The 23858-nt window shown below is 38.8% G+C and overlaps 2 protein-coding genes and 1 long non-coding RNA gene across 5 annotated transcripts in view; all 3 read left to right on the top strand.

Moving 5' to 3' along the window:
* LOC146970786 (complement factor H-related protein 2-like) overlaps positions 1-23858 on the top strand; it is a 43005-nt gene that overhangs the window by 661 nt on the left and 18486 nt on the right. The window contains exons 2-5 of one of the 2 annotated variants that reach the window (XM_085804483.1): positions 9524-9715; positions 10134-10310; positions 10432-10644; positions 11081-11254. In XM_085804483.1, coding sequence (XP_085660609.1) covers positions 9524-9715; positions 10134-10310; positions 10432-10644; positions 11081-11254 — 756 coding nt within the window. Of the gene's footprint in view, positions 1-9523; positions 9716-10133; positions 10311-10431; positions 10645-11080; positions 11255-19347; positions 19573-19656; positions 19849-21668; positions 21849-23858 lie in introns of those variants that run through there. The other variant, XM_085804484.1, reaches the window with a different exon arrangement.
* On the top strand, positions 1496-17546 carry LOC146970787 (complement factor H-like). Of its 2 annotated transcripts, none has more exons than XM_085804482.1 (12): positions 1496-1633; positions 1707-1895; positions 13781-13972; positions 14238-14330; positions 14513-14599; positions 14983-15165; positions 15375-15467; positions 15687-15722; positions 16020-16184; positions 16296-16448; positions 17097-17122; positions 17254-17546. In XM_085804482.1, exons 2-12 carry the CDS (start codon positions 1799-1801, stop codon positions 17290-17292), a joined length of 1164 nt encoding a protein of 387 aa, XP_085660608.1. In that variant the 5' UTR covers positions 1496-1633; positions 1707-1798; the 3' UTR covers positions 17293-17546. The 2 variants fall into 2 exon arrangements, with proteins under 2 accessions (XP_085660608.1, XP_085660607.1); XM_085804481.1 differs by lacking the exons at positions 1496-1633; positions 1707-1895 and adding exons at positions 12573-13077; positions 13162-13356.
* Positions 4623-5373, top strand: LOC146970788 (uncharacterized). Its single transcript, XR_015038043.1, has 2 exons — positions 4623-4910; positions 5042-5373. It is a non-coding gene; the product is annotated as an uncharacterized LOC146970788 (long non-coding RNA).

The raw sequence follows: 23858 nt of genomic DNA, 5'->3' as shown, positions 1-23858 counted from the left end.
GTAGTTTTATAACTAAATACTTTTGTGAGGTATTTATGAACATCTGACTTCAAAAGGTGGATTGTCTGTGTCTCAAGTCATTCTGTGGTAAATTTACCGTGATGTCAGGTTCATTGACCTGCTGAATCACCTCAGAAGCTGACGTTATCCTGTAAGATGCCTTTATGAATATGGGAATTCTTTTTCCCCTCGATGATGTTGAGCTGGCCAGGCTGACATGCAGTAAATCAACATCAATCATGATGCTCCTCCACTGATCTACTTTGAGAATGTTTCCTGTCAGCGGCACCCATTTTATGTCATAAATAATGCCAAAATAATTCATCTGTAGTTTCATTAGCTGGCAAAGCCTTTCCCCATATGAGCTGCAAATATATAAATATAAATATATAAATAAAATAATTAAAAACAATAGAAGTAGAGGTAATAGAAAATTTAAATAAAATACAACAAACTGAAGTGAAATAAGTAGGGCATAAAACAGGAGAAATAGAATTAAATAGAAACTAGTAGTGCAATATATTATTGTTGACAATGCAATGGCAACCAGTAAAAAGTATTATTGACGGTGCGTGTACGTATATGGTTCATTTTAGAATTAAGGGTTAATTTCATGTCTCCCAGAAACCCATGTTATTTTTAAATAATATTGCTAATTATTATTATTATTATTATTCACCAATAATAATGTTAGGTGTATGTAAAATATTCATTAAATGATTCCCACCCCACCAATTATTTACTGTCTTCAGCTCGTGATTCACACGTTCAACTTGAATTAACATGAAATAAATCAGTATAATTAACAGTTTTTTTGTGCTAATTCTATAGAGAGTTATACAATCAGTTGCACAGAGTATTTATTTTCTTTTTTGGCGTGTTTGCCTTTATTTGATAGCACACAGTATAGATAGGCAGAGAGAGGGGGAATGACATGCAGGAAAGGTCTGCCCGACGCGGGATTCGAAGCGGGGACGCCTGCGTTGAGGACTGTAGCCTCTACATGGGGCGGCCGCCTTAACCACTGCGCCACGCACCACCATTAAAAATCCCTGCAGCGGTTGGAATAAATGTCCTGCGAACCAACTGGTGCTCAGGACACTCTCAATAGTGCAAGTGTAAAAGTTCCCAATAGTGCCCTGAGTGGGAGTTTCAGTCTTTCAGCCTCCTTGGTACTGTAGTAGAGGATGTGGATTTGGATGACAGCACCAGCTAGTTCCACAATGACTTCTGTGTTTTGTTTTGTTTTGTTTTTTCAACAGAAAAAATAATGATGAAAATAATAATCCTTTAATCTCAAAACAAAATAATCTGCCATATCTGCACTTGCTCTGAAAACAATCTCACTTTATAATCTGTGAATAGTGATTTTAGTAAAAGTCAACAAAACAAAAAAAAGCTGTTAGCATTGTAGGATTATAACACATTTTATTTTGTTGGTTTCTTTCTTTTTCAGATGCAAATGCCTGTCTTCCACCAAATATCCCCAATGCTAGCATTGAAAAAAAGTCATCCTGGTACACTGAAGGATCAACAATAACGGCAACATGTAATGAGGGTTATGAAAACAAAGAAAGTGACGCAACGACCAGGTGTCATGGTGGACAATGGAGCTCATTGCCCGCCTGCCAACGTAAGTAAGAGTTAGTTACCAAAAGAAAAAATCATAATAAGACCTTATTGATTATTTGTTTTATTTTTTACAGAAAGTACCACCTCATGCACTAAGCCCCCTAAAGTCTCAAATGCTGTCGTGATTACGGGATCTCAGGAGGTTTTTCCTGCAAATGCAAATATTATGTATCATTGTAAAGAAGGATACTTGACAGAGGATCAGCAAGACAGAAAGTCCGTCTCCTGCAGAGATGGGACCTGGGATCCACCTCCATCATGCCGTAAGTTGAGAATGCCTATATCCTATCTAAATTTTTTATTACCTTATTCTTGTTTATTTGGGTTGTTTATCTACTATAATGTATATACCACATATGTTAGCCTGCACAGCTTATTAGGTAACTGTTAAAAACAAAACAGTAGTGGCCTAGCACCAACCTCCAAGGCTGAAGAATAAAGTTCATGTCCCGGTTACTAGGGCACTCTAGCAGCATTTGAAAAGTCCAACTATGAAATAGACGACAGATGTTGACAAGAAGATGTTTAAAACCTGTAAAAATGTATTCAGGGCTTAAAGTTGTAATAACTGAGGTTGTACTGCTTTAAGTAACAGGTGACATCTTTGTGGCCGCATAGATTTTTATAGTCCGTTTGTTGTTATTGTTGTCTGGTTGTGATGTTGATGTGATAAAGTTGAGTCATATACTGGGTTTAGGGACGTCTAAACTCACGTCAACCCAAGTTCAATGGTTATACAGTTTGGAAATCGTAAAGAGGCCATCTTCAACTTATCAATGCCTAATGTTTTCCACTTAGAAGAAAGAGAAGATCCAGGTGCTGGTTCTTCAGGAGCAGGAACAGGTGTTGGGGGGGGGGACACAGCTACTGGCCAGGAGACACTTTCTTTACACTTTTTACACTTTCTTCTTTTTACACTTTCTTCTAAATGCAGTTGCAACATTATTTTCACTCTACTCTGAGTCAAAGAAAATCCCAAAGTGACACTGACAGACTTGTTCTCTGCCCTCTATATGTTGCTTCATCTGCTCTGTATCTTACAGGAACTTCTACGACCTCTGAAGGACGCTACACAACAAGTAAAACATTCAGATTTATTGCATCTTTAAAATGACATGTAGAGGACTTGATTTATTTATTTACTTATTTATATCCACCCTGTAAAATATTGTCAAAATAGTTGTTTTTTATTGTACAAACTTGGTTCACTGTGATGATGCTTTGTTATTTTGTTGAGATCCTGTGACAACCTTAATGAACCTCTTTTATTGTTTCAGTCAGCCACTGTGGGGCGCCACAAAACCTTCCCAACGCTGATTATACAGTAGAAACGGACCAAATGTCTTTGACATACAAATGTCAATTACGTTACAGACTAATGGGTTCACCCACAGTGAGGTGCAACAGTGATCGCAACTGGTCACATCTCCCCACCTGCAAAGGTATAAACTCATCCTTACCAATTTTCATTTCAAACATCATCCAGTGTGTTGTCTAAATAAATAATCATACTTTTTTTTTCTGTTTGTTTATTTTGTTTGAATAAAGATTGTATTGCACCACCTGCTCAATATGGATTTGGGTTATATCTACATGAAAAAAGAGTCATAAAGGAACGAATATTTACAAAAGTCCAGTGTTCAAGCCCTGAACTCATAAGTAGATTTTTGTGCCGTAATGGATGGATACAATACACCGCATGTAAGTATAAATAATATTAGCTCTTTGTATTTTAACTTGATTCAGTGTTTTTTTAGTTTCTATCATGATCGACAGGAAAAGAGGTTGGTAAAGGTAAAAGATCTATTTACACACCATAAGACAGCTGAAACCTTGACATTTAAAACATGAGCTGAGTATTATTTTATAATTTTAGTATTATCAACAAACCCCAGAGAAATACTTGCCCTCTTGTCTGACTCAAATTACAAACACAAATTATAGCTGCTGCGCAGCGATGGGTCGGGTCCGGGCTACTTTTGGGCATATTTAGGCAATTCTGAGCAACAAACAAAGGAATAGGAAGACAGGACAGTTGACCTTATACTGTCCAATTTGCATTAGTTGAGGATTGAACCCACAACCTCGGGAACCAAAGACCGTTGTCTATCGCACTGAGCTAATTGACAAGTGGCAGTTCAACAGTGGCTTCACAAATTGAGTAAGCCATTCACTGTCGCGCAGGCAGATTTGAGACCACAGTAAAAAGAAAAATCAGTTTTTGAGGTAAAATAATGATATGTATTTGTTAAACATCCACTGTGACTCTAAGATGTTAGGAGCCTTCGCACATGGTCCAGTCCTAGCTATTTGGATTTTTAAATTTAGAGGCTTGCTGTGATGCCACCATAGGACAATTGTCTTGTGTTTCGACAACTGACATTTTGATCTGTCTTCATCATCATCACCCTTGCTGGGTCTCGAACTCACAACCTCTGACACCAAGAACCAGCTCCTAACTCGCTGAGCTAATTGGCTGGTAGTGAGACCTGCTGTGTAGCTTCATGCCCGGGCAGCTGTTGTCAAGGCAGATTTCGAAAATGGTCAAAATGTCAGAAATTCTGTTATCTAAACAAAAATCTGATAATACATGGGATCTGGCATGGGGTTGGACATTTCTGTAAGGTTTGGTGAGTTTTCACCCATGGGAAGTATGATTTCCTTGGAAGTAGAAAGAAGAAGATGACACTGGACCTTTGTGCAAAATTTAGTGAGCTTTCGCCCATGGTTTGGTCCAAGCTATTTGTTTAGTTTTTTTTAATTTAGAGGCTTGCTGTGATGTCACCATGAGGATTCTGGCATTTTGATGTGTCATTATCATCATCACCCTTGCTGGGTCCACATGTCCGTGGAGTTGAGGGAATCTGGCATGGGGTTGGATGTTTCTGTGAAGAAGAATTCCTAGGAATACAAAAGTCAATCACGAATGTGTGCCTATTTATGAGTGAATTTGGGACTTCAGAGACGTCTGGCAAAAAGCTAGATCCCCATGCTACGTCCAGTTGCCCCCACAACCCCTCACAGGGTGGTTGTGCCTGGTAAAATACCTTAAAAACACTTATGAAATCCTAGATTTACTACGACTGACACTCTGATTGTCGACAGTCTGGAAAAGTATAAAATAGCACCAACCAGTCTTGTTCTTTCAGATTTTCCTCTGTAGTTCGAGTCGGGCAATATTTCAGTGAGTCAGAACAATGTAGCCACTTTTTTTTCAGAAACATTTACTGCTGTGTTGTTGTGTCTTTTTAGGTTGTACTGAAGATATGCATCAACAAGTAAGATAACCTACTATTATTATACAATTAATAATATTTGTATTGTTCAATGCTGGATAACACTTTGTTTTACACTGCAAATATAATTAATAAACTGTTAATATTATTTCTTTTTGTCTGTTTGTAACCAGGGAAGGTGCCAATCCTATAATCTACCAGCACCTGTTTAGATTCACCGGAGAATGACAACAAAAGCCACATTGTAAACCTTTGAGATGCTTCTCCCAGAGAACAGCTACAGCAAGAAAAATATTTTCACACATCAGTTTCATTTCTTCTAAACGAGTTATTTCTTGTTCGTTTTGATTTTGAAGATAGACTCCCAATGTTGGACCTTGATATAGTTTGACAGTCAGCTTGACTGGATCTCTTCATGCACTAATGACATGACCAATACCTTGAATACATAAATAAAGCTTACATGGCCTGAAGTAAATAAATAAATAAAACTGTCACCTGAAAATGAATCATTTATTTATATTATTTCTAAATTATATGACAAACACTGCCCACTTGTGGCCAAAGTAGATAAGAGAAGGTATGTGGACAAACCATGGATAACAAAGGGGCTACAGAATGCATGTAAAAAGAAACATTTATTGTATAAGAAATTTTTAAAATCTAGAACTGTGGATGCAGAAAGGAAATATAAGTTATACAAAAATAAATTAACCAGTATCATGAGATCCTGTAAGAAGCAGTACTACAGTGAATTACTAGAAAAAAATAGAACCAACATCAAACGCACCTGGAAGATTTTAAATGAAATCATTAAAAAGAAAAAAGTTGTTAAAGAGTACCCATCTTTTTTTTTTACGCAAATACCGACTCAATCATTAAGGAAAATAAATCTATAGCAGATCACTTAAATGACTATTTTGTTAATGTGGGTAAAAATGTAACAAATTCTATCGTGTCCCCTTCCCCCAAAATTGTCTTCCCAGGATAATAACAATACAATCAATATAATCTCAGATCCAATGTTTATTAAAAAAACGAATGAAAAAGAAATAATCGACATAGTTCGGAAATCAAAAGGTAAAAAATCAACTGATAGTTATAATTTTGATATGTTCTTGATTAAGAATATTATTGATTGTATTGTTAAACCCCTAACTTATATCTGTAACTTGTCACTAATGACTGGGAAATTTCCTTCAAAAATGAAGATTGCTAAAGTGATTCCACTGTTTAAATCTGGTGACAAGCATATCTTCTCAAATTATAGACCAATTTCACTGTTACCACAATTTTGCAAACAGATTAAATGATTTCATAGCGAAAAACCAAATACTCTGTGAACAGCAATATGGATTCAGGAAGAATCGAACCACCTCATTGGCTCTAATGGACTTTGTTGAACAAATAACAAATGCAACTGAGAAAAAACAATATACTGTGGGGGTATTTTTTGATTTACAGAAAGCATTTGATACGATAGACCACACTTTACTATTGGATAAGTTACAGAGGTATGGCATCAGAGGTTTGGCACATGATTGGTTAACCAACTACTTACAAAACAGATATCAATATGTCCATATTGCCAAGACAAACTCAGAATTCCTGAAGGTCACATGCGGGGTGGCCCAGGGTTCAGTCCTGGGTCCATTGCTGTTTCTTTTATATATTAACGACATATGTTTGGTTTCTAAATCCCTGAAATGTATTTTATTTGCTGATGACACAACTGTGTTCTGTAGTGGGGATCATTTGGGGCAGCTTCTGGATATGGTAGAGAAGGAGCTACAGAAACTCAAAGAATGGTTTGACTTCAATAAATTATCACTCCATCTCGGTAAAACTAAGTGTATCATATTTGGAAAAAAGCCCAGGAATTCAAGCAGAAACTTAACAATAAATGATGCAGAAATTGAATTTGTAACTGAAACCAAATTTCTTGGAGCTATCATTGATGATAAATTAAATTGGAAATCACACATAAATTATGTCAAATCCAAAATGTCAAAATCTATTGCAATTCTTTATAAAGCCCAAGTTTTCCTCTCTCAACAATCACTAGTCACATTATATTATTCTTTAATTGCCCCTTATATGACATATTGCATTGAGGTCTTGGGAAACACATACAGAACAAATACAAATTCTATTTTTTTATTGCAAAAAATGGCTATAAGAATCATCAGTAATAACCTTTCCGTGAGCCAACCAACTCACTATTTAGTCGCCTGAACATTTTGAAATTCAGGGACTTAGTTGATTACATTACAATACATATATATATATTTTTTTTTTTTGGCTTTTTGTCCTTTTATTCGATAGCACAGTGAGATAGACAGGAAAGGGGGAGGCAGAGAGAGGGGGAATGACATGCAGGAAAGGTCTGCCCGATGCGGGATTCGAATCGGGGACGTCTGCGGTGAGGACTGTAGCCTCTACATGGGACGGCCGCTTTAACCACTGCGCCACGCACCGCCCATTACATTACAATACAAACCATGTACAAAGCAAAAAATAAACTTCTTCCTCAAGATATCCAGAATCTGTTTAAAATGAAGGATTCCAGTTATAACATGAGAAGACCACTATTATTTGAGAAACCAAAGACTCGAACTACTGCAAAAAATCACTGTCTTTCTGTTAGAGGGGTTAACATCTGGAATAATTGTCCTGAAAATATTAAATTATGCTGTACTCTAGTCAGCTTTAAAAAACTTTATAAGAACAACATAATTTCTCGTTACAGTATGGAAAATTAAGTTCAATGATTTTGTACTATTTTGGGTTATGCGCTGTACAATTCTTTATTTTGTTGTGATCAGAAATGTAAGTGTACTAATTAATTTCAAATGTCTGTGATCTGATCCTATTGTATTAAAGCAGAAGTAAGTGGTCCGGTCGTTTTCGCTAATGCTGCGTTCCTGGCAGGCTTTTGAACTCGTAAATTACAGCTTCAAGTCACAACTTACGACTTTGTAGCGTTTCAGGCAACCCACTCGTGTTTTTCCGACCTGTTTTACCGGTGAAAGTCACTATAACGGCTATGGCAATAGGCCCAGTTTAATATAAAACACAATTTTATACTATACAGTGGGTACAGAAAGTGTTCAGACCCCCATCTATTTTTCACCATTTGTTATTTTGCAGCTTTATGTTAAAATTGAAAAAAAACTGCCCACAGAACTCAGAGACAAGATTATAGCAAAGCACAGATCAGGGCAAGGCTTTAAAAAAATTCTGCTGCACTTATTGTTTTGAAGAGCACAGTGGATGCCAGGCAAAAGCTTGATGAAGCCTCTCCTCAGTGCTAGACACATGAAAGGCTGTATAGACTATAGAGTTTGCTGTGAGTAACTCTATGCAGCCTGTCATGAGTCTTGCACTGAGGAGAGGCTTCATCAGGCCGTATAGCCTAGATTGCTGGAGGCTGCAGTGATGGTTGACCTTCTGAAACTTTCTCCCATATCCACACAGGATCTCTTGAGCTCAGCCAGAGTGATCTTTGGGTTCTTGGTCACTTGGTTGACCCAAACTTCTAAGAATATGGAGTCCACTGTGCTCTTATTTGTCGGATTCTGTCTCAGAGTTAATTTGATTTGTCATCTAAAAATATAATAGCCTACATCCCAACCCATGCAGCAACAGGCCTTTTTCACAGCAGACATGTTGACTTTTGAGCAAACAACAGTGTCCAGTTTTGCTATTCAAACATCCATGACAGTGTGACTGTGAGCCAGCATGAACCATTACTGCTCCTCCAAACTCAAACACCAGGAATTCAGCTATTGCTCATTTTATAATTACACTGGTGAAATTCTTTAACTCAGAAAAAATAATTCAGAGTGTGGATCCAGCAGATGGTAAAAACTGTCAGACCCCAAGGTAAATATCCCAGGAGGTTGCCATACGGTGCCACATGAGCTGATATGGAACATGAAGGTGTGTCTGTACTTGTGCAGCAGTCCCTCTGTTTTTAAAATCTGCACTTTGACATGCCTGTGTTGATATTTCTTAATGCTGATCTTTGCACACAGCAGTCTGGGAAATCAAGTTGAAATTTGGACTTTAAACAGTCCGGTGAATTTTTAGAGAATATTGTGAAATAATTCTTAACTTAAACAAACACATGTAAGATAAGGTTAGTGCTGAAAATGATTGACCCTCCTCTTCATGTTGCAGTGTGTGCCAAAATGTGAAATAAGGATTTAAATTTAAAAAACTGAGTCAAAATATAACAGAAAATGATGCAATTGTATAGGACTAGTCGGTGCACTTTGTTTACATTTTTAAAGAACCTCACACACTGATGGTGCATTAGTAGCCTACATACAGCTTAATAGGATATTTCTGTTGACTGCCGAGCAACAATATTGTGACAGTGGCCCATCCTAATATTTACTATCTCTGAACCTTTTAGCTCAATGGGGAAATGCCCTGGACAATTATTAACTGATCCAGACCTGCACAAAGCTCTTCGCCTTGCTTTAGCATGGTGATTTCATCCCAGGCAACATGAGCATGAGGTGTCTTGGTTTTGTTCTCCTCGTGGTGATTCCTGTGCTGCGTGGTAAGAACATTTAATTCTGTCACTTCAAAACATCTCAATTTGTTAAATGTATAATTGTGCAATTTTGTTTATCTTTGTATTTCAGCACAAACTGCAGATCAGTCTTGTAAGCCTCCCACACTGAACGGTGGTTATTTTGTCCCTGATAACACAAGTTATCGTCATGGAGCATCGCTCACCTATGCCTGTGATAACGGACTTAAACCAGCTGCGGAGGGTTGGTGGGCAAGTAGCACATGTCAAAACGGCAAATGGGTTCATGAACCACAATGTATAGGTGAGTGTTTGATGAATAAATACCTCTACTGGATCAGTTGGGGTTGATTTGAAATCTCCAATTTCACAATGTTTCATGCTAACTGTAAAGATATAATATCATCCAGTCTGTCAGTATAAAAAGTGAATGGTGGCAGAGACAGTGAGAAAAATGGCATCACATTATTTCAGACTCCACTGCAACCCTAATCTTATGGGCCACTAATAAGAAATAAGAAAAAATCTGTAAGAATCCATTTCATTTTCTCTAACCCTCACTTTGTTGTTAAAGTATAAAATCGAACTATTCATGACTTGTGATGAAAGGTACCTAGTACTAAATATTTCCAATGTATCTATAGTAAACATTCATAAACATAATTTCGGAAATGTATAAATATGTTGACTGAGACTGACGTTTTCTTGTTTTCTCTCCTCAGGTAGACAAGACTGCATTTTACCAACAATCCCCAACGGACAAAACACTGAACACTCGACTTCGTTTAAGAATGGAGACATATTACAGACGAAATGTAACAAGGGATATGAACACAAGAACAATGTCACAACAGCCAGATGTGAAGATGGACAATGGTCATCTTTGCCCGTCTGTCAGAGTGAGCCTGTCAGATCTGTCACCTGAGAATGAAACAAATGAGACAGTTATGTTTCTAAATCGTGAATCAAAGTCGAGACGTCTTGACTTGCCAATCTATATGATTTATTCTCTCATTACAGAAAATGCCTTTGCATGCGGTCAGCCTCCTAAAGTCCCTCATGCGGTGATCCTTCTGCAGGAATATCAAGAGGTGTTTCCTGCAAATACGGAAGTGCTGTATCTCTGTAAGGAGGGATACTCTGTCGAGGGAACAAAAGCCATCAAATCCATCCTTTGCAAAGATGGATCCTGGGAAAAAGGGCCAATATGCAGACTGTGTCCTCTATGCAAAGGTATAAACATTAAACAACTCATTTATTTCAAAGGTCTGTGCAGGAGGGCCTGTGTATATTCTGGATTTTCCTTTCAGAATCAGGTTTTCAAAAGAAAAAGAAAAATGTTGGGACTGTAGTTGGCCTTAATGTGCACACCTAAATCTGAAACCCTCACATATTTCAATGATTTTGAGTACGTGATAACTTTATTTCTGGAGATGCATGAAACAAATTAAGAATTCAATTGGGCCCCCTTGTCTTACAATTTGAATTCAAGATATTTAATAATGACCTCATTACTAAAACATGGCTGTCAGCAGTGCATCCATCTCTTGCACTTAGACAGGGCACAACCAATAAAACTTAGGGACGGATCAAACAGAACTACAGTGTCAGCGCACCTTATTTGATCAACTTTGACTTGACTAAGCAAGTTCTTGTTTCTTCTGTGCAGACACTTACTGCTCCGTGGACACTACTGAATATCCTGACTTACTGGCTGATGGAGTCAAACATATTAGAAGCGGCTACGAAATGGAATTGAGATGTGTGAAAAAACATTGGTACTGGATGTCAGGTCATTATTCTTTGGCTCAGTGCATTCGAGGAAAATTAATAATAAGTGAATGTAAGTATCACTTCATTACATTACAATATGACATTGACAGAAGGGTTGGTGTTGAAAAGACTGGTTTAATATATCTGCTGACCAGAACCTGCAAAGCTCAGTAATCAGCTCTTTATTTGTTTCATCTGTTATAACAAGAAAAGTATGAAACCAACTACCTGGCCAGGGCGCTCTGCTGGTTGCCAGGCAACCTCAAGGTGAACTGATGACATCACACCTGGGCTAGCCTCGCTTCCTCTGTAGCTGCTGTAGCTAAACCTACATTTCTAAATGTCACCTCCTTTTAGGAGAAACAAAACTACACAATGATAAATCTACAGCCCCCATCATACTTGAGGGTGTAATCATGACTTAAATGCATCATAAAATTCACAAATAATCTGGTCTAAAGTCACCGTCCAAATATTTTACCTGTATCCTCAACATCTGCCAAGCAGTCTGTTCCTGGGCTGAATTTTTAACTAACAGTCTTGGTGGTATTTTAAAGGAGGTTTTCCCAAACTTTGGTTTCCCTTTGTAACATGTGAATTATGAGCTTTAGAGGTGCTTTTATAAAGCTTCTTTATATTCACCACTGTGTTTCTATGATCATTTTTAGGTCGTGGCTTTGCAGAAAGGGCAGTGGTGAGTAATATGTGGTGTTAATTTATATGATACTACATAATGATAATGATTAAGTTATTATTATTATTATTATTATTATTATTATTATTATTATTATTATTATTATTATTATTATTATTACTATTTACAGTCTGTCTTTTAACCAGGGACTTTGATGGTTGAAGTCAACTACACGCCTGGAAACTTGGTGGTGATGATGATGATGTTTTACATCATGTGTTGATTCTTCAGAAACCATTTCAGGCTTCTGATTTTGAAAAATGAATCTGTGCATAATGTTGTAATGAATAAAATGTAACATTTTGTAATGAATAAAAATCCTCAGCACCAATCTGTCTAGAATTGAGTTTTGGTATTTTTTCACATCAGTACAAAAGGTGTCGCTCCTTAAAAGTCATCCAACCATCAGTCTATTATCCGTACCCGCATGCTCGGGTACCAAGTGGTTGGCTTTTCCAGGTGACCTACATCCTGGATGGGGAGAGGTGGGGGGGGGGCATTGAAACATGTAGCTCACATGTCCACCCTACAGTATCTCCATGTTGAAACCTATGGTTGAAACGTGTCAGTGTTTGAATAGTCAAGCTTTCTTTTCAAGTATATTTTTGGGGCTTTTGCCTTTAATTGACAGGTTAGTTGAGAGAGACAGGAAATGGGGAGGCAGAGAGTGGGGGAATGACATGCAGCAAAGGGCCACCCGATGCGAGATTCAAACCAGGGCCAGCTGCAGCAAGGACTGTAACCTCCTCGCATGGGGCGCCTGCTCTACCCACTGAGGTAAACGGTGACCCTTGAGTAGTCAAGCTTGATTTGTGACACTGCAGGTGTGTGTTGTTCTTACAAGCAGCCAATGATCAGATAAATCTTGTTTTTAGCTATCGTGCTCATCAAGAAGTAAGGATGGATAAATAATTAAACCAGTTGAGGCACCTGACCTAGCCTGAAAACACAGCAATCCGGGAAATCATTTTGAAATTTGGACTCTGAATCATCATTGATCATTAGTTTTTTGTTGACAGTTGTAAAGCAAATAATCTTCCATGGCCTTGTGGATCTAGCCTGAGAGCATATTATGTTTGAAGAACAGATCTGGACAACAGCTTTGCTCTACGTTGTCGTGAGATGATTCAGCCCTGACAAGATGTGCAACAGATATTTTGGATGTCTTCTCCTCATTTGGTTTCCTGCAGTGCTACATGGTGAGGGCATTGAGTATTTTCATTTTCAATAACTTCACTTTGTAAGGAACACTAAGGGTAATCTTTCCTGTTGTTGTTTTTCAGCACAAAGTGAATCACAGTCCTGTAGCGCTCCTGAACTGCCTGGCGGTGTCTTTGCCCCGAGGCAGGAGACTTACTCTAGTGGAACCCAGCTCACCTATATCTGCAATGAAGGACTTCAAACAACAGCTGTGAATGGTCAGTTGGCCACAATCACATGTGAAAATGGTAAATGGTCTCATCAGGCACAATGTATAGGTAAGTGTTCCCGTAATACATCCACGGTTGTCTTAGTTTTACCTGCCTTAGATGTCAGCATGCTAACATACAGTACAAAGCTAAGATAGTGAATGTGGTGAAGCATGTTGGCATTTATGAACAGATTAGCATGGAGACACAGCATGGTGCCACAACAGCCTACATTATCATTAAAGCATGAAACTGTTGCCAAACTATTGTCTCCGTCTTCTTTAGTTCCTTAGTTCTTAGCCGTTTTAAATACTGACTTTTTTTTTAACAGAAGGTTTCTGTTCATGCGGAGACAAAGTCACTGCAATAAAAGAAATAAACTAAAAACAGATACTATGTGTCTAAATTCAAAGTTATCATCTGCCACAACCAACAACTTTTCATACTGATGTCCTTTTCTGTCCCTCTTCATGATTTATTTTCTCATTTACAGAAAGTGGCACTGCATGTGGTCAGCCCCCTACATTTCCTCATGCTGCCATATTTGATCAGGGATACAAGGAGGCTCTTCCTGCAGATACAGAAGTGGTGTATATATGTGAGGATGGATACGCTACAGAGGAAATATACGTCAGCACATCCATCTTTTGCAGAGCTGGGGCCTGGACTGAAGGTCCAACATGCAGTAAGTCGAGAATGCCAATCCTGTCTATAATGTTTATTACTTAATGCCTCTGTGCTTATTTGCTTTGTTTATCTGCTATTTGCACAAACACATTTGCACGCATAGATAATTTAGAGGTTAGTGACTATGTTAGGAAAAACCTTTATAGTAGCACCAACCTCTAAGGCTGAAAAATTAGGCTTCATTCCAAGTTCAATGGTAATACATTTTGGAAACCGTAAAGAGGCCATATTCATCTTATCAATGCCTAATGTTTTCCACTTAGAAAAAATAGAAGATCCAGGTGCTGGTTCTTCAGGAGCAGGAACAGGTGTTGGAGGGGGCACAGCTACTGGCCAGGAGATACAACCAACTGAAGGTAGGATTATGGAGCTTTCTATTTGTGTGACGTGATAAAATCTTGAAGAGCAGAATTGGGTTTAGGGACGTCCAAACTCAAGTCCGCCAGGATCATTGGTTATACAGTTTGGAAATTGCAAGGGGCGGGGGCCATCTTCAAGTTATCATTGTTTAATGTTTTTCCACTATATGAAAAAATAGGAAGTCCTGCCGATGGTTCTTCAGGAGTAGAAACAGGTGTTGGAGGGGGCACAGCTACTGGCCCTGTGGGACAACTTACAGCTGAAGGTAGGATTATGGAGCTTTCTATCAGTGTGACCTGATTAAATCTTGAAGAGCAGATTTCATTCACTGATTTGAAGTAAAATTTACTTCATGGTTTACACTTTCTTCTAAATGCAGTTGCAACATCCTCCTCAGGGATGGGTTAAATGCAGAGAAAGAATTTCACTGTACTAGCTGTATATGTGACAAATAAAGTACCTTTACCTTAACATTATTTTCACTCTACTCTGAATCAAAGAAAATCCCAAAGTGACACTGACAGACTTGTTCTCTGCTCTCTATATGTTGCTTCATCTGCTCTGTATCTTACAGGAACTTCTACGACCTCTGACGGACGCTACACAACAAGTTCTGTCCCTCTTCATGATTTATTTTCTCATTTACAGAAAGTGGCACTGCATGTGGCCAGCCCCCTACATTTCCTCATGCTGTCATATTAGATCAGAGATACAAGGAGGCTCTTACAGAAGTGGTGTATATATGTGAGGATGGATACACTACAGAGGAAGAATACGTCAGCACATCCATCTTTTGCAGAGCTGGGGCCTGGACTGAAGGTCCAACATGCAGTAAGTCGAGAATGCCAATCCTGTCTATAATGTTTATTACTTAATGCCTCTGTGCTTATTTGCTTTGTTTATCTGGTATTTGCACAAACACATTTGCACGCATAGATAATTTAGAGGTTAGTGACTATGTTAGGAAAAACCTTTATAGTAGCACCAACCTCGTAAAGAGGCCATCTTCAAGTTATCAATGCCTAATGTTTTTCCCTTAGAAAAAATAGAAGATCCAGGTGCTGGTTCTTCAGGAGCAGGAACAGGTGTTGGGGGGGGCACAGCTACTGGCCAGGAGATACAACCAACTGAAGGTAGGATTATGGAGCTTTCTATCAGTGTGACCTGATTAAATCTTGAAGAGCAGATTTCATTCACTGATTTGAAGTCAAATTTACTTCATGGTTTACATTTTCTTCTAGTTGCAACATTATTTTCACTCTACTCTGAGTCAAAGAAAATCACCCAAAGTGACACTGACAGACTTGTTCTCTGCCCTCTATATGTTGCTTCATCTGCTCTGTATCTTACAGGAACTTCTACGACCTCTGACGGACGCTACACAACAAGTAAAACATTCATATGTATTGCATCTTTAAAATGACATGTAGAGGACTTGATTTATTTATTTACTCTGTAAAATATTGTCAAAATAGTTGTTTTTTATTGTACAAACTTGGTTTGGCTTTACATCAGTTGCACCTCTGGCTATGTGGCACAGTCCTAGGCAAACAAAATAACATAAGGCTGATTGCACAATCCTTGTTATATTAAAATAAGTTATGTTGTTGTTGCTGCCGTGATGATGCTGTGATGTTTTGTTGAGATCCTGTGACAACCTTAATGAACCTCTTTTATTGTTTCAGTCGACCACTGTGGGGCGCCACAAAACCTTCCAAATGCTGAATATACAGTAGAAACGGACCAAATGTCTTTGACATACAAATGTAAACTACGTTACAGACTAATGGGTTCACCCACAGTGAGGTGCAACAGTGATCGTACCTGGTCACATCTCCCCACTTGCAGAGGTATAAACTCATCCTTACCAATTTTCATTTCAAACATCATCCAATGTGTTGTCTAAATAAATAATCATATGTTTATTTATTTTAAAAAAAAAATCTTTTGTTTGAATAAAGATTGTGTTGCGCCATCTGGTCAATATGAAGGTGGGTTATATCTACGTGAAGACAGAGTCATAAAGGAACGACTATTTACAAAAGTCCAGTGTTCAAGCCCTGGATCGATAAGTAGATTTTTGTGCCGTAATGGATGGATACAATACACCACATGTAAGTATAAATAATATTAGCTCTTTGTATTTTAACTTGATTCAATGGTTTTAGTTTCTATCATGATCGACAGGAAAAGAGGTTGGTAAAGGTAAAAGATCTATTTACACACCATAAGACAGCTGAAACCTTGACATTTAAAACATGAGCATGAGTATTATTTTATAATTTTAGTATTATCAACAAACCCCAGAGAAATGCCTGCCCTCTTGTCTGACTCAAATTACAAACACAAATAAATAATTTTCTCTTTGTGTGAAGACAAAGTCAATTATGAATGTGTGCCTATTTATGAGTGAATTTGAGACTTCAGAGACGTCTGGCAAAAAGCTGGATAGCCTGCGTCAAAATAGTGATGTGATAATGGGTGAGACTGTCCCCATGCTACGTCCAGTTGCCCCCACAACCCCTCACAGGGTGGTTGTGCCTGGTAAAATACCTTAAAAACACTTATGAAATCCTAGATTTACTACGACTGACACTCTAATAGAAATTGTCGACAGTCTGGAAAAGTATAAAATAGCACCAACCAGTCTTGTTCTTTCAGATTTTCCTCTGTAGTTGGAGTCGGGCAATATTTCAGTGAGTCAGAACGATTGTTTCAGAAACATTTACTGCTGTGTTGTTGTTGTTATTGTGTCTTTTCAGGTTGTACTGAAGATGTGCATCGTCAAGTGAGATAACCAACTATTATTATACGATTAATAATATTTGTATTGTTCAATGCTGGATAACACTTTGTTTTACCCTGCAAATATAATTAATAAACTGTTAATATTATTTCTTTTTGTCTGTTTGTAACCAGGGAAGGTGCCCACTCCATACAATACCAGCACCTGTTTAGATTCACCGGAGAATGACAACAAAAGCCACATTGTAAACCTTTGAGATGCTTCTCCCAGAGAACAGCTACAGCAAGAAAAATGTTTTCACACATCGGTTTCATTTCTTCTAAACAAGTTATTTCTTGTTCATTTTGATTTTGAAAATAAACTCCCACTTGATGTAGTTTGACAGTCAGCCTGTATCTTTATGACTGGATCTCTTCATGTACTGTTGACATAAATACATAAATAAAGCTTATATGGTCTGATGAAATGTTTTGATGAAAAATAATTTTTTATTTGAAATGTTTCGTTTTACAGTGTCTGTTCAAAAACAATGAGTTAAAACCCTTTAAACAGATTTTTTTTGTTTGTTTGTTTTTACAGTAATGAGTATTCATATCATAAAACATTCTAACTGCAGCTTTATGAGGGGAATAATATGATGAATTTTAGCTTGTCACAATAGTGGGAACAATAGCAGTTATGTTCTGGCATTGGGTGCTCCAGTAGGTCACCACCACAGTGTGCAAATCATGTAAGCTTACTGTAGCTCTTACCTCATTGGTTTGAATCAAACTCTATGCACTTTGCTTCATGTCACCTGCCCTCTCTCACATGAGCAAAAAAAAAAAAGATACTATGTGTCTGTGTCTAATTTGTGAATGAAATCTACAACAACCAAATCGTCATGGGGACATCCTTTCCCATCCCTCTTCATGATTTATTTTCTCATACAACCTCATCACACCTGGGCTAGCCTCCCTTCCCCTGTAGTTAAATCTAATGTCTGCTATAATTTTCTCTGAAGCGAAATGTGTGTCTGAAGTGGATTTGAGCTGTAAACTGTTGGACAGGTTTCCATCCACTACAGCACTAACTTTTAGGAGAGACAAAATGATAAATATACAGCCCCATCAGACTTGTGAGGGTGTAGAGTAGGAATCATGATTTAAATTCATCATAAAAGTCACTAATAATCTGCCTTTTACAGCACTTTTCCTACATGCTTTATGTCGTGTTTTCTGTAAATGTACTGGATCGTCTTCGAAAAATTGGCCAAATTGACCTAAAAGGATAACGAGGAGTTTCGGAAAGCGAAGTGTTTTCACACTACTGTACATTTCCCATGAGCCTCAGCACGCACTGGTGAAATTCTTGGACCCGCGCAAGATGGACGAAAGCATAAGGATTTGCCAAGAATGTTTTCATAAATCAAGAATACCATTGTAGTTCCGACCATAAACAGCGATCTGGCGGCGTTATTCCTATGACCCACCGGGCAGTGTCCGGGAAACCGAGACTAGGAAATGCTGGGCGAGCCGACCACTAAATAATAATACCAAAATAATTATAAAGACAAAACAATATATTTATCGAAAATGGACCCATTAACAAGCGTGGGTGACGTAGATTCATCCACATTAATATGAGACTCTTTTATAACCAAAAGCAAACTCCTCGGGGTGTCTTTAAAACACAGGGTGAATAATATGTGAGCTGTGAGGTAAGAGTCTGTTCCTGGGCTGAATTTTCAATTTAAAATGTTGGTGGTATTTTAAAGGAGGTTTTCCCAAACATTGGTTTCCCTCTGTAACATGTGAATTATTGAGCTTTAGAAGTGATGTTAGCTTTCAACAGAGCCCAGCCTTCATGGGGAGAGAGCTTCGGGTCTGCTCATCTGCCACACATCACATCCACACGTCATTATTGCTGTTATTACATTCACTGCTGTGTTCCTATGATCGTTTTTAGGTTGTGACTATTCAGGAAGTAATGTGGTAGTAATACCCTTTGCACTTGTGGTTTGAATTTATATTACACTTTATTATTGTTGTTATTGTTGCTTTTATGCATGCATGCATGCAGCTCACACCATACAGCTATGTTGAAAAATATGTCAGTGTTTGATTTGTGACACTGCAGGTGTGTGTTGTTCTTACAAGCAGCCAATGATCAGATAAATCTTGTTTTTAGCTATCGTGCCCATCCAGAAGTAATGATGGATAAATAATTAAACCAGTTGAGGCACTAACCTGGCCTGAAAACACAGCAATCCAGGAAATCATTTTGAAATTTGGACTCTGAATCATCATTGATCATTAGTTTTTTGTTGACAGTTGTAAAGCAAATAATCTTCCATGGCCTTGTGGTTCTAGCCTGAGAGCATATTATGTTTGAAGAACAGATCTGGACAACAGTTTTGCTCTGCGTTGTCGTGAGATGATTCAGCCCTGACAAGATGTGCAACAGATATTTTGGATGTCTTCTCCTCGTTTGGTTTCCTGCAGTGCTACATGGTGAGGGCATTGAGTATTTTCATACACAATAACTTCACTTTGTAAGAAAGAATATGAGTAATCTTTCCTGTTGTTGTTTTTCAGCACAAAGTGAAACACAGTCTTGTAGCGCTCCTGAACTGCCTGGTGGTGTCTTTGCCCCGAGGCAGGAGACTTACTCTAGTGGAACCCAGCTCACCTATATCTGCAATGAAGGACTTAAACCTGCAGTGAAGGGTTGGTGGGCCACAATCACATGTGAAAATGGTAAATGGTCTCATCAGGCACAATGTATAGGTAAGTGTTCCCGTAATACATCTATGGTTGTCTTAATAGTTTTAGCCAAGCTACCTGCCTGGCTCCATAGTTGGCCTTTCAATCAATCCTCCACACTTTGCTCCACACTGATCCTGTCAGATGTAATTGACACAGTTGTGTTCAGACTTTCAAGCCCCATTCTGGATGAATTGCAATAAGTTTGATGATTCCCTGATTTTACATCTAGAGCCATCATCAGGTCAAAATTTAACAATTTAGATCAACAATTTACTTTATAATCCAAGGGCATTTCCATCTGCCACAACTATAGCTGGTGCTAATTAGTAGGCTAGCCTCAATGTCAGCATGCTAATGTGGCAGGGTGAAGGAGAGCCGGGGTGGGGTTTGAACCCCAGACTCCCAGATAAGAGTCATGTGTGCTGACCATTCAAAGGAATATGTCTGTGGCCATTGTAGCGAGGGCGCATGATCAATTGGAGGCATAGTGACAGGACCGTCAACTGTGACACTAAGATAGTGAACATGCAGGGGTCACCAACCTTTTTGAAACCAAGAGCTACTTCAAGGGTCCCGAGCAATATGAAGGGCTACTTGTTCGATCCAAAATATAATGTTCATCTTGAATATAATAAAAATAACAATAGCCTAATAATGATGATAATAAGTATAATGTGGTTTGAAACACATGCAAATGAAATAAAAATGCATCTTCACAAAATATTTTTAAATAATCAGATTAATCTTAAAAATCTACAGTCCAGAAAGATTTTTTACTGGCCCAAAATTATATATATATATAGGCTATATATTTTACATGGATTTTAGTATAGCATTGAATAATGACTGAATAAGCTTAAGCAACAAAATATTGTTTTTTTTTCAATGTGGTAGGCACCAAGACCAGACTAGGGATGCAAATCACAGTAGCATAAACTGATTTGTTGAGCCTGATGTAAACATTAATAAAACTCAGTAACCAATCACACAGGCAGCTATGTTGTCCATGTGTGATGTTCAGGGACAGGTCAGGACAGTCTGAGGACAGACAGCTCCGAGGTTGAAGTCCTATAATAATGAAATTATTGCACCTGAGAGAGTGACAGGTCTGTAGGCTACCAACGTTTTCACCACATGTCAGCTGTTCAGCTGCAGCAGAGGAAACTCCGCTGCTCTCCGCTCCACCGCGACAAGCGCTTTTTTTCTTTCTTCTTCAATTAAGCTCCGGTAGCGACCGGCTAAACTACGGCAGGATACTGTAAACCAGCGCGGATCCGGTTTGTTTATCAAAGCTTGGTCACCGCTGCAGCACCAGGTCGGTTTGAGCTGCGTTCAGGCTACAAAACTCCTCAGGCAGTGATCAGTGTCGGCGGCTTTTTAAATCGTTAAATTATTGTGCTCCAGTAGGCTATAATCGGTACGCCTGAAACTCATCCAGTGAGAAACGTTCCGCGGTGCAAAAATAAGTGTGATTACGTTAATTTTTGTGTAATTAATTAATCTTAATTAACGTATTACAGTCCCGGCTCATTTAAAACATTAATTATCACACTATTCCTACTTTTGTGCTCTGTCCAGCATTTAGAACAATAAGATTACATTTTACTGGATTTTCATGGTGACAAATGCTATTTTTTAGAACATGTGCTGCGGGCACCTCAGGTCGTCCTCGCGGGCACCACGTTGGTGACCCCAAAGCATGTTGGCATTTATGAACAGATTAGCATGGAGACATTCATTTAATACAGTATGGTGCCACAACAGCCTACATTATCATTAAAGTGTGAAACTGTTGCCAAACTATTGTCTCCTTCTTCCTTCCTCCTTCTACTATTTCTCAGATGTAAATGCCTGCATTCCTCCATCCGTCCCCAATGGACATTACACTGAAAACTCTAATGGTTGGTATGAGGAGGGATACACGATGAGGACGGTATGTGACCAAGGATATGAACACAGAAACAGGCTCGAAGAAACCAGATGTGTAACTGGGGAATGGACTTCTTTGCCCGTCTGTGAGAGTAAGTCTGTCGCAATAGTAGGAACTTACCAGTTTAGATGTTCTGGCATTGGGTGCTCCAGTGGGTCACCCTGTAGGATACATAGCATGGCTTCTGTTCTTAAACCAGTGGCCTGGATTTGAATCCGTCTCCAGCCCTTTGCTGCGTGTCCTCCGTCCTCTCTCTCCCCTGATTTCCTGTCTCTCTCTGACTGTCTAAAATTACAGTAAAAGGCATAAAAAACCTGCTACAACTTTTTCATCAAAAGGATTAATTTTTCAAAAATAATGCATCCACAGAATGTCTAGAGGGGTGCAGAATAAAAGTAGCTATTAATTTTACTGAATTTTTTAAAAATAGTATATAAATAATTGTTTAATACATTTTGGCGGGTCCGAAATATATAAATATTTACATCTGGTAACATAAACTGTGTTTACATGCACAAAATTTCAAAATTTCAAAAATTTGAGGGATCGGAAAATCCGAATCCACTGTTTACATGGGCGCAAAATCAAATAATCCGATCATGACGTGCGTACACATGCACCAAGCTTTATTCAGAATAACAGCATTTTGACATGCGCAGAGCCTTCTTTTTCCCTAAAACAAAAGCAGAAGAGGAGTTGTACTTCCTGTACTACTGTAAACAAACCAATAAACGCGGAAGTGGCTCAATTTATCCCATTCAGTACTCAAAATGGACCTGCGCCAGATTTTAAGAGCTGCTGTACTCCTATTGTACATCGTTATTAAGCAGACTCAGCAACATGTACTGTTCTTGCCATTGATAAATCACACCGGACCCATGAAAAGTACGGATGTGAACACGCCATATCCCGCCCTCTATACGCCCAAACACAACCATATGGTCAATGCAAAACAGCGCGTGCATATTAATTAGAAATGTGCGCTGCGGAAATTTGGGGAGTTACATCAGTGGAAGACGGTGAAGACAACAGACAGGGAGTGGGGAAAGAAGTGGGATTACTCTGAAAGCGAGATACACAGCAATATCGGGTCGGTAGCCTACTCGCTCTCTTTTTTCTCTCCTCTCATCAGCTCCAAACTCACTCGTCCACCTCGTTAACTCAGGTGACAGAATAACACGTCTCAGTAGATCATGTGTGCGCTGCTGCCAGGGTGTTTTTAATCTTAGCGGGTTTGATTCCTGTCGGACGTCACACTAGAGTGTGTAAAAGCAAAAATTCATAGGCTAAATAAATAAGAACCGAGTAGAACTGTGTACAGCCGCGTCGCGCTAGTGGGAAAGGACGTAACGATCGGAATAAGTGTTTACATGGACGTCGTCCTCTGACCCTCTGCAGGCGTTATCTTTTTTATTACGATCGCGGTAAAAGTACGAGGTCGTGTGTGTCATAAAGCTCCGGGAAACGGCGCGGATGTATATTATTGATCTGAGGAAAACACACACAGCCCCGTTTTTTGGGGGTTTTTTTTACACAGCCACAGGTTCTCTGAAGGAGGGTCTGGTGAGCGAGACTACAGCCACAGTAATCTTCTCCACCATGTTTTGAAATGTGTGTCTGCAGCTGTGTCGGTGACGTGGTTGAATATCAACACTGATTGGATGTTGCGGCACAGCGTCACGCGATGTCGCTTGAAAAGTTCAAATTTTTCAACTTCAAGCGATGGACACGATGATGCGATGGCCGCGATGGACGCGTCATCGCTTCATCGCGTCGTCCGACGCGCCATCGCATGTCATTGCGTCATTTACATTGACTTTTAATGGAAAGTTGTGGCGTTCATCGCGTCCATCGCGTTTGGTGTGAACGCACCGTTAGAATGTTGATGTCATGTGTCTTCTGCTGTAAAGCTGCGTTCACACTGGGGCTGCGTTCCGATCCACAGTTTACTTGGACAGAGCCCCCTACTCTCTGCACAGGGAATCTGCCGTAGGGAACTTCACTTAACCGATATAACACCAATCGGAACACCCTGCGGTAGTTTTTTTGTGATCAAAAGTTGTATTGTGTGTTTCATGCAATAATAATATGACCTAACAAC

This window comes from Trachurus japonicus, chromosome 17, assembly GCF_045865225.1.
Source record: "Trachurus japonicus isolate A0001 chromosome 17, Traja_1.0".
NCBI lineage: Eukaryota > Metazoa > Chordata > Actinopteri > Carangiformes > Carangidae > Trachurus > Trachurus japonicus.
The sequence above is the reverse complement of the archived record's forward strand: the minus strand, read 5'-3'. Positions and strand labels throughout refer to the sequence as shown.

Excerpts from the sequence above, each read along its gene's own strand:
- LOC146970787 (XM_085804481.1), top strand. The coding sequence starts at position 13,020 with ATGTGCAACAGATATTTTGGATGTCTTCTCCTCATTTGGTTTCCTGCA. Across the intron at positions 14,331-14,512 it reads GGAGATACAACCAACTGAAG|GAAGTCCTGCCGATGGTTCT; the intron begins GTAGGATTATGG and ends ATGAAAAAATAG. Across the intron at positions 15,723-16,019 it reads TGACGGACGCTACACAACAA|TCGACCACTGTGGGGCGCCA; the intron begins GTAAAACATTCA and ends TTATTGTTTCAG.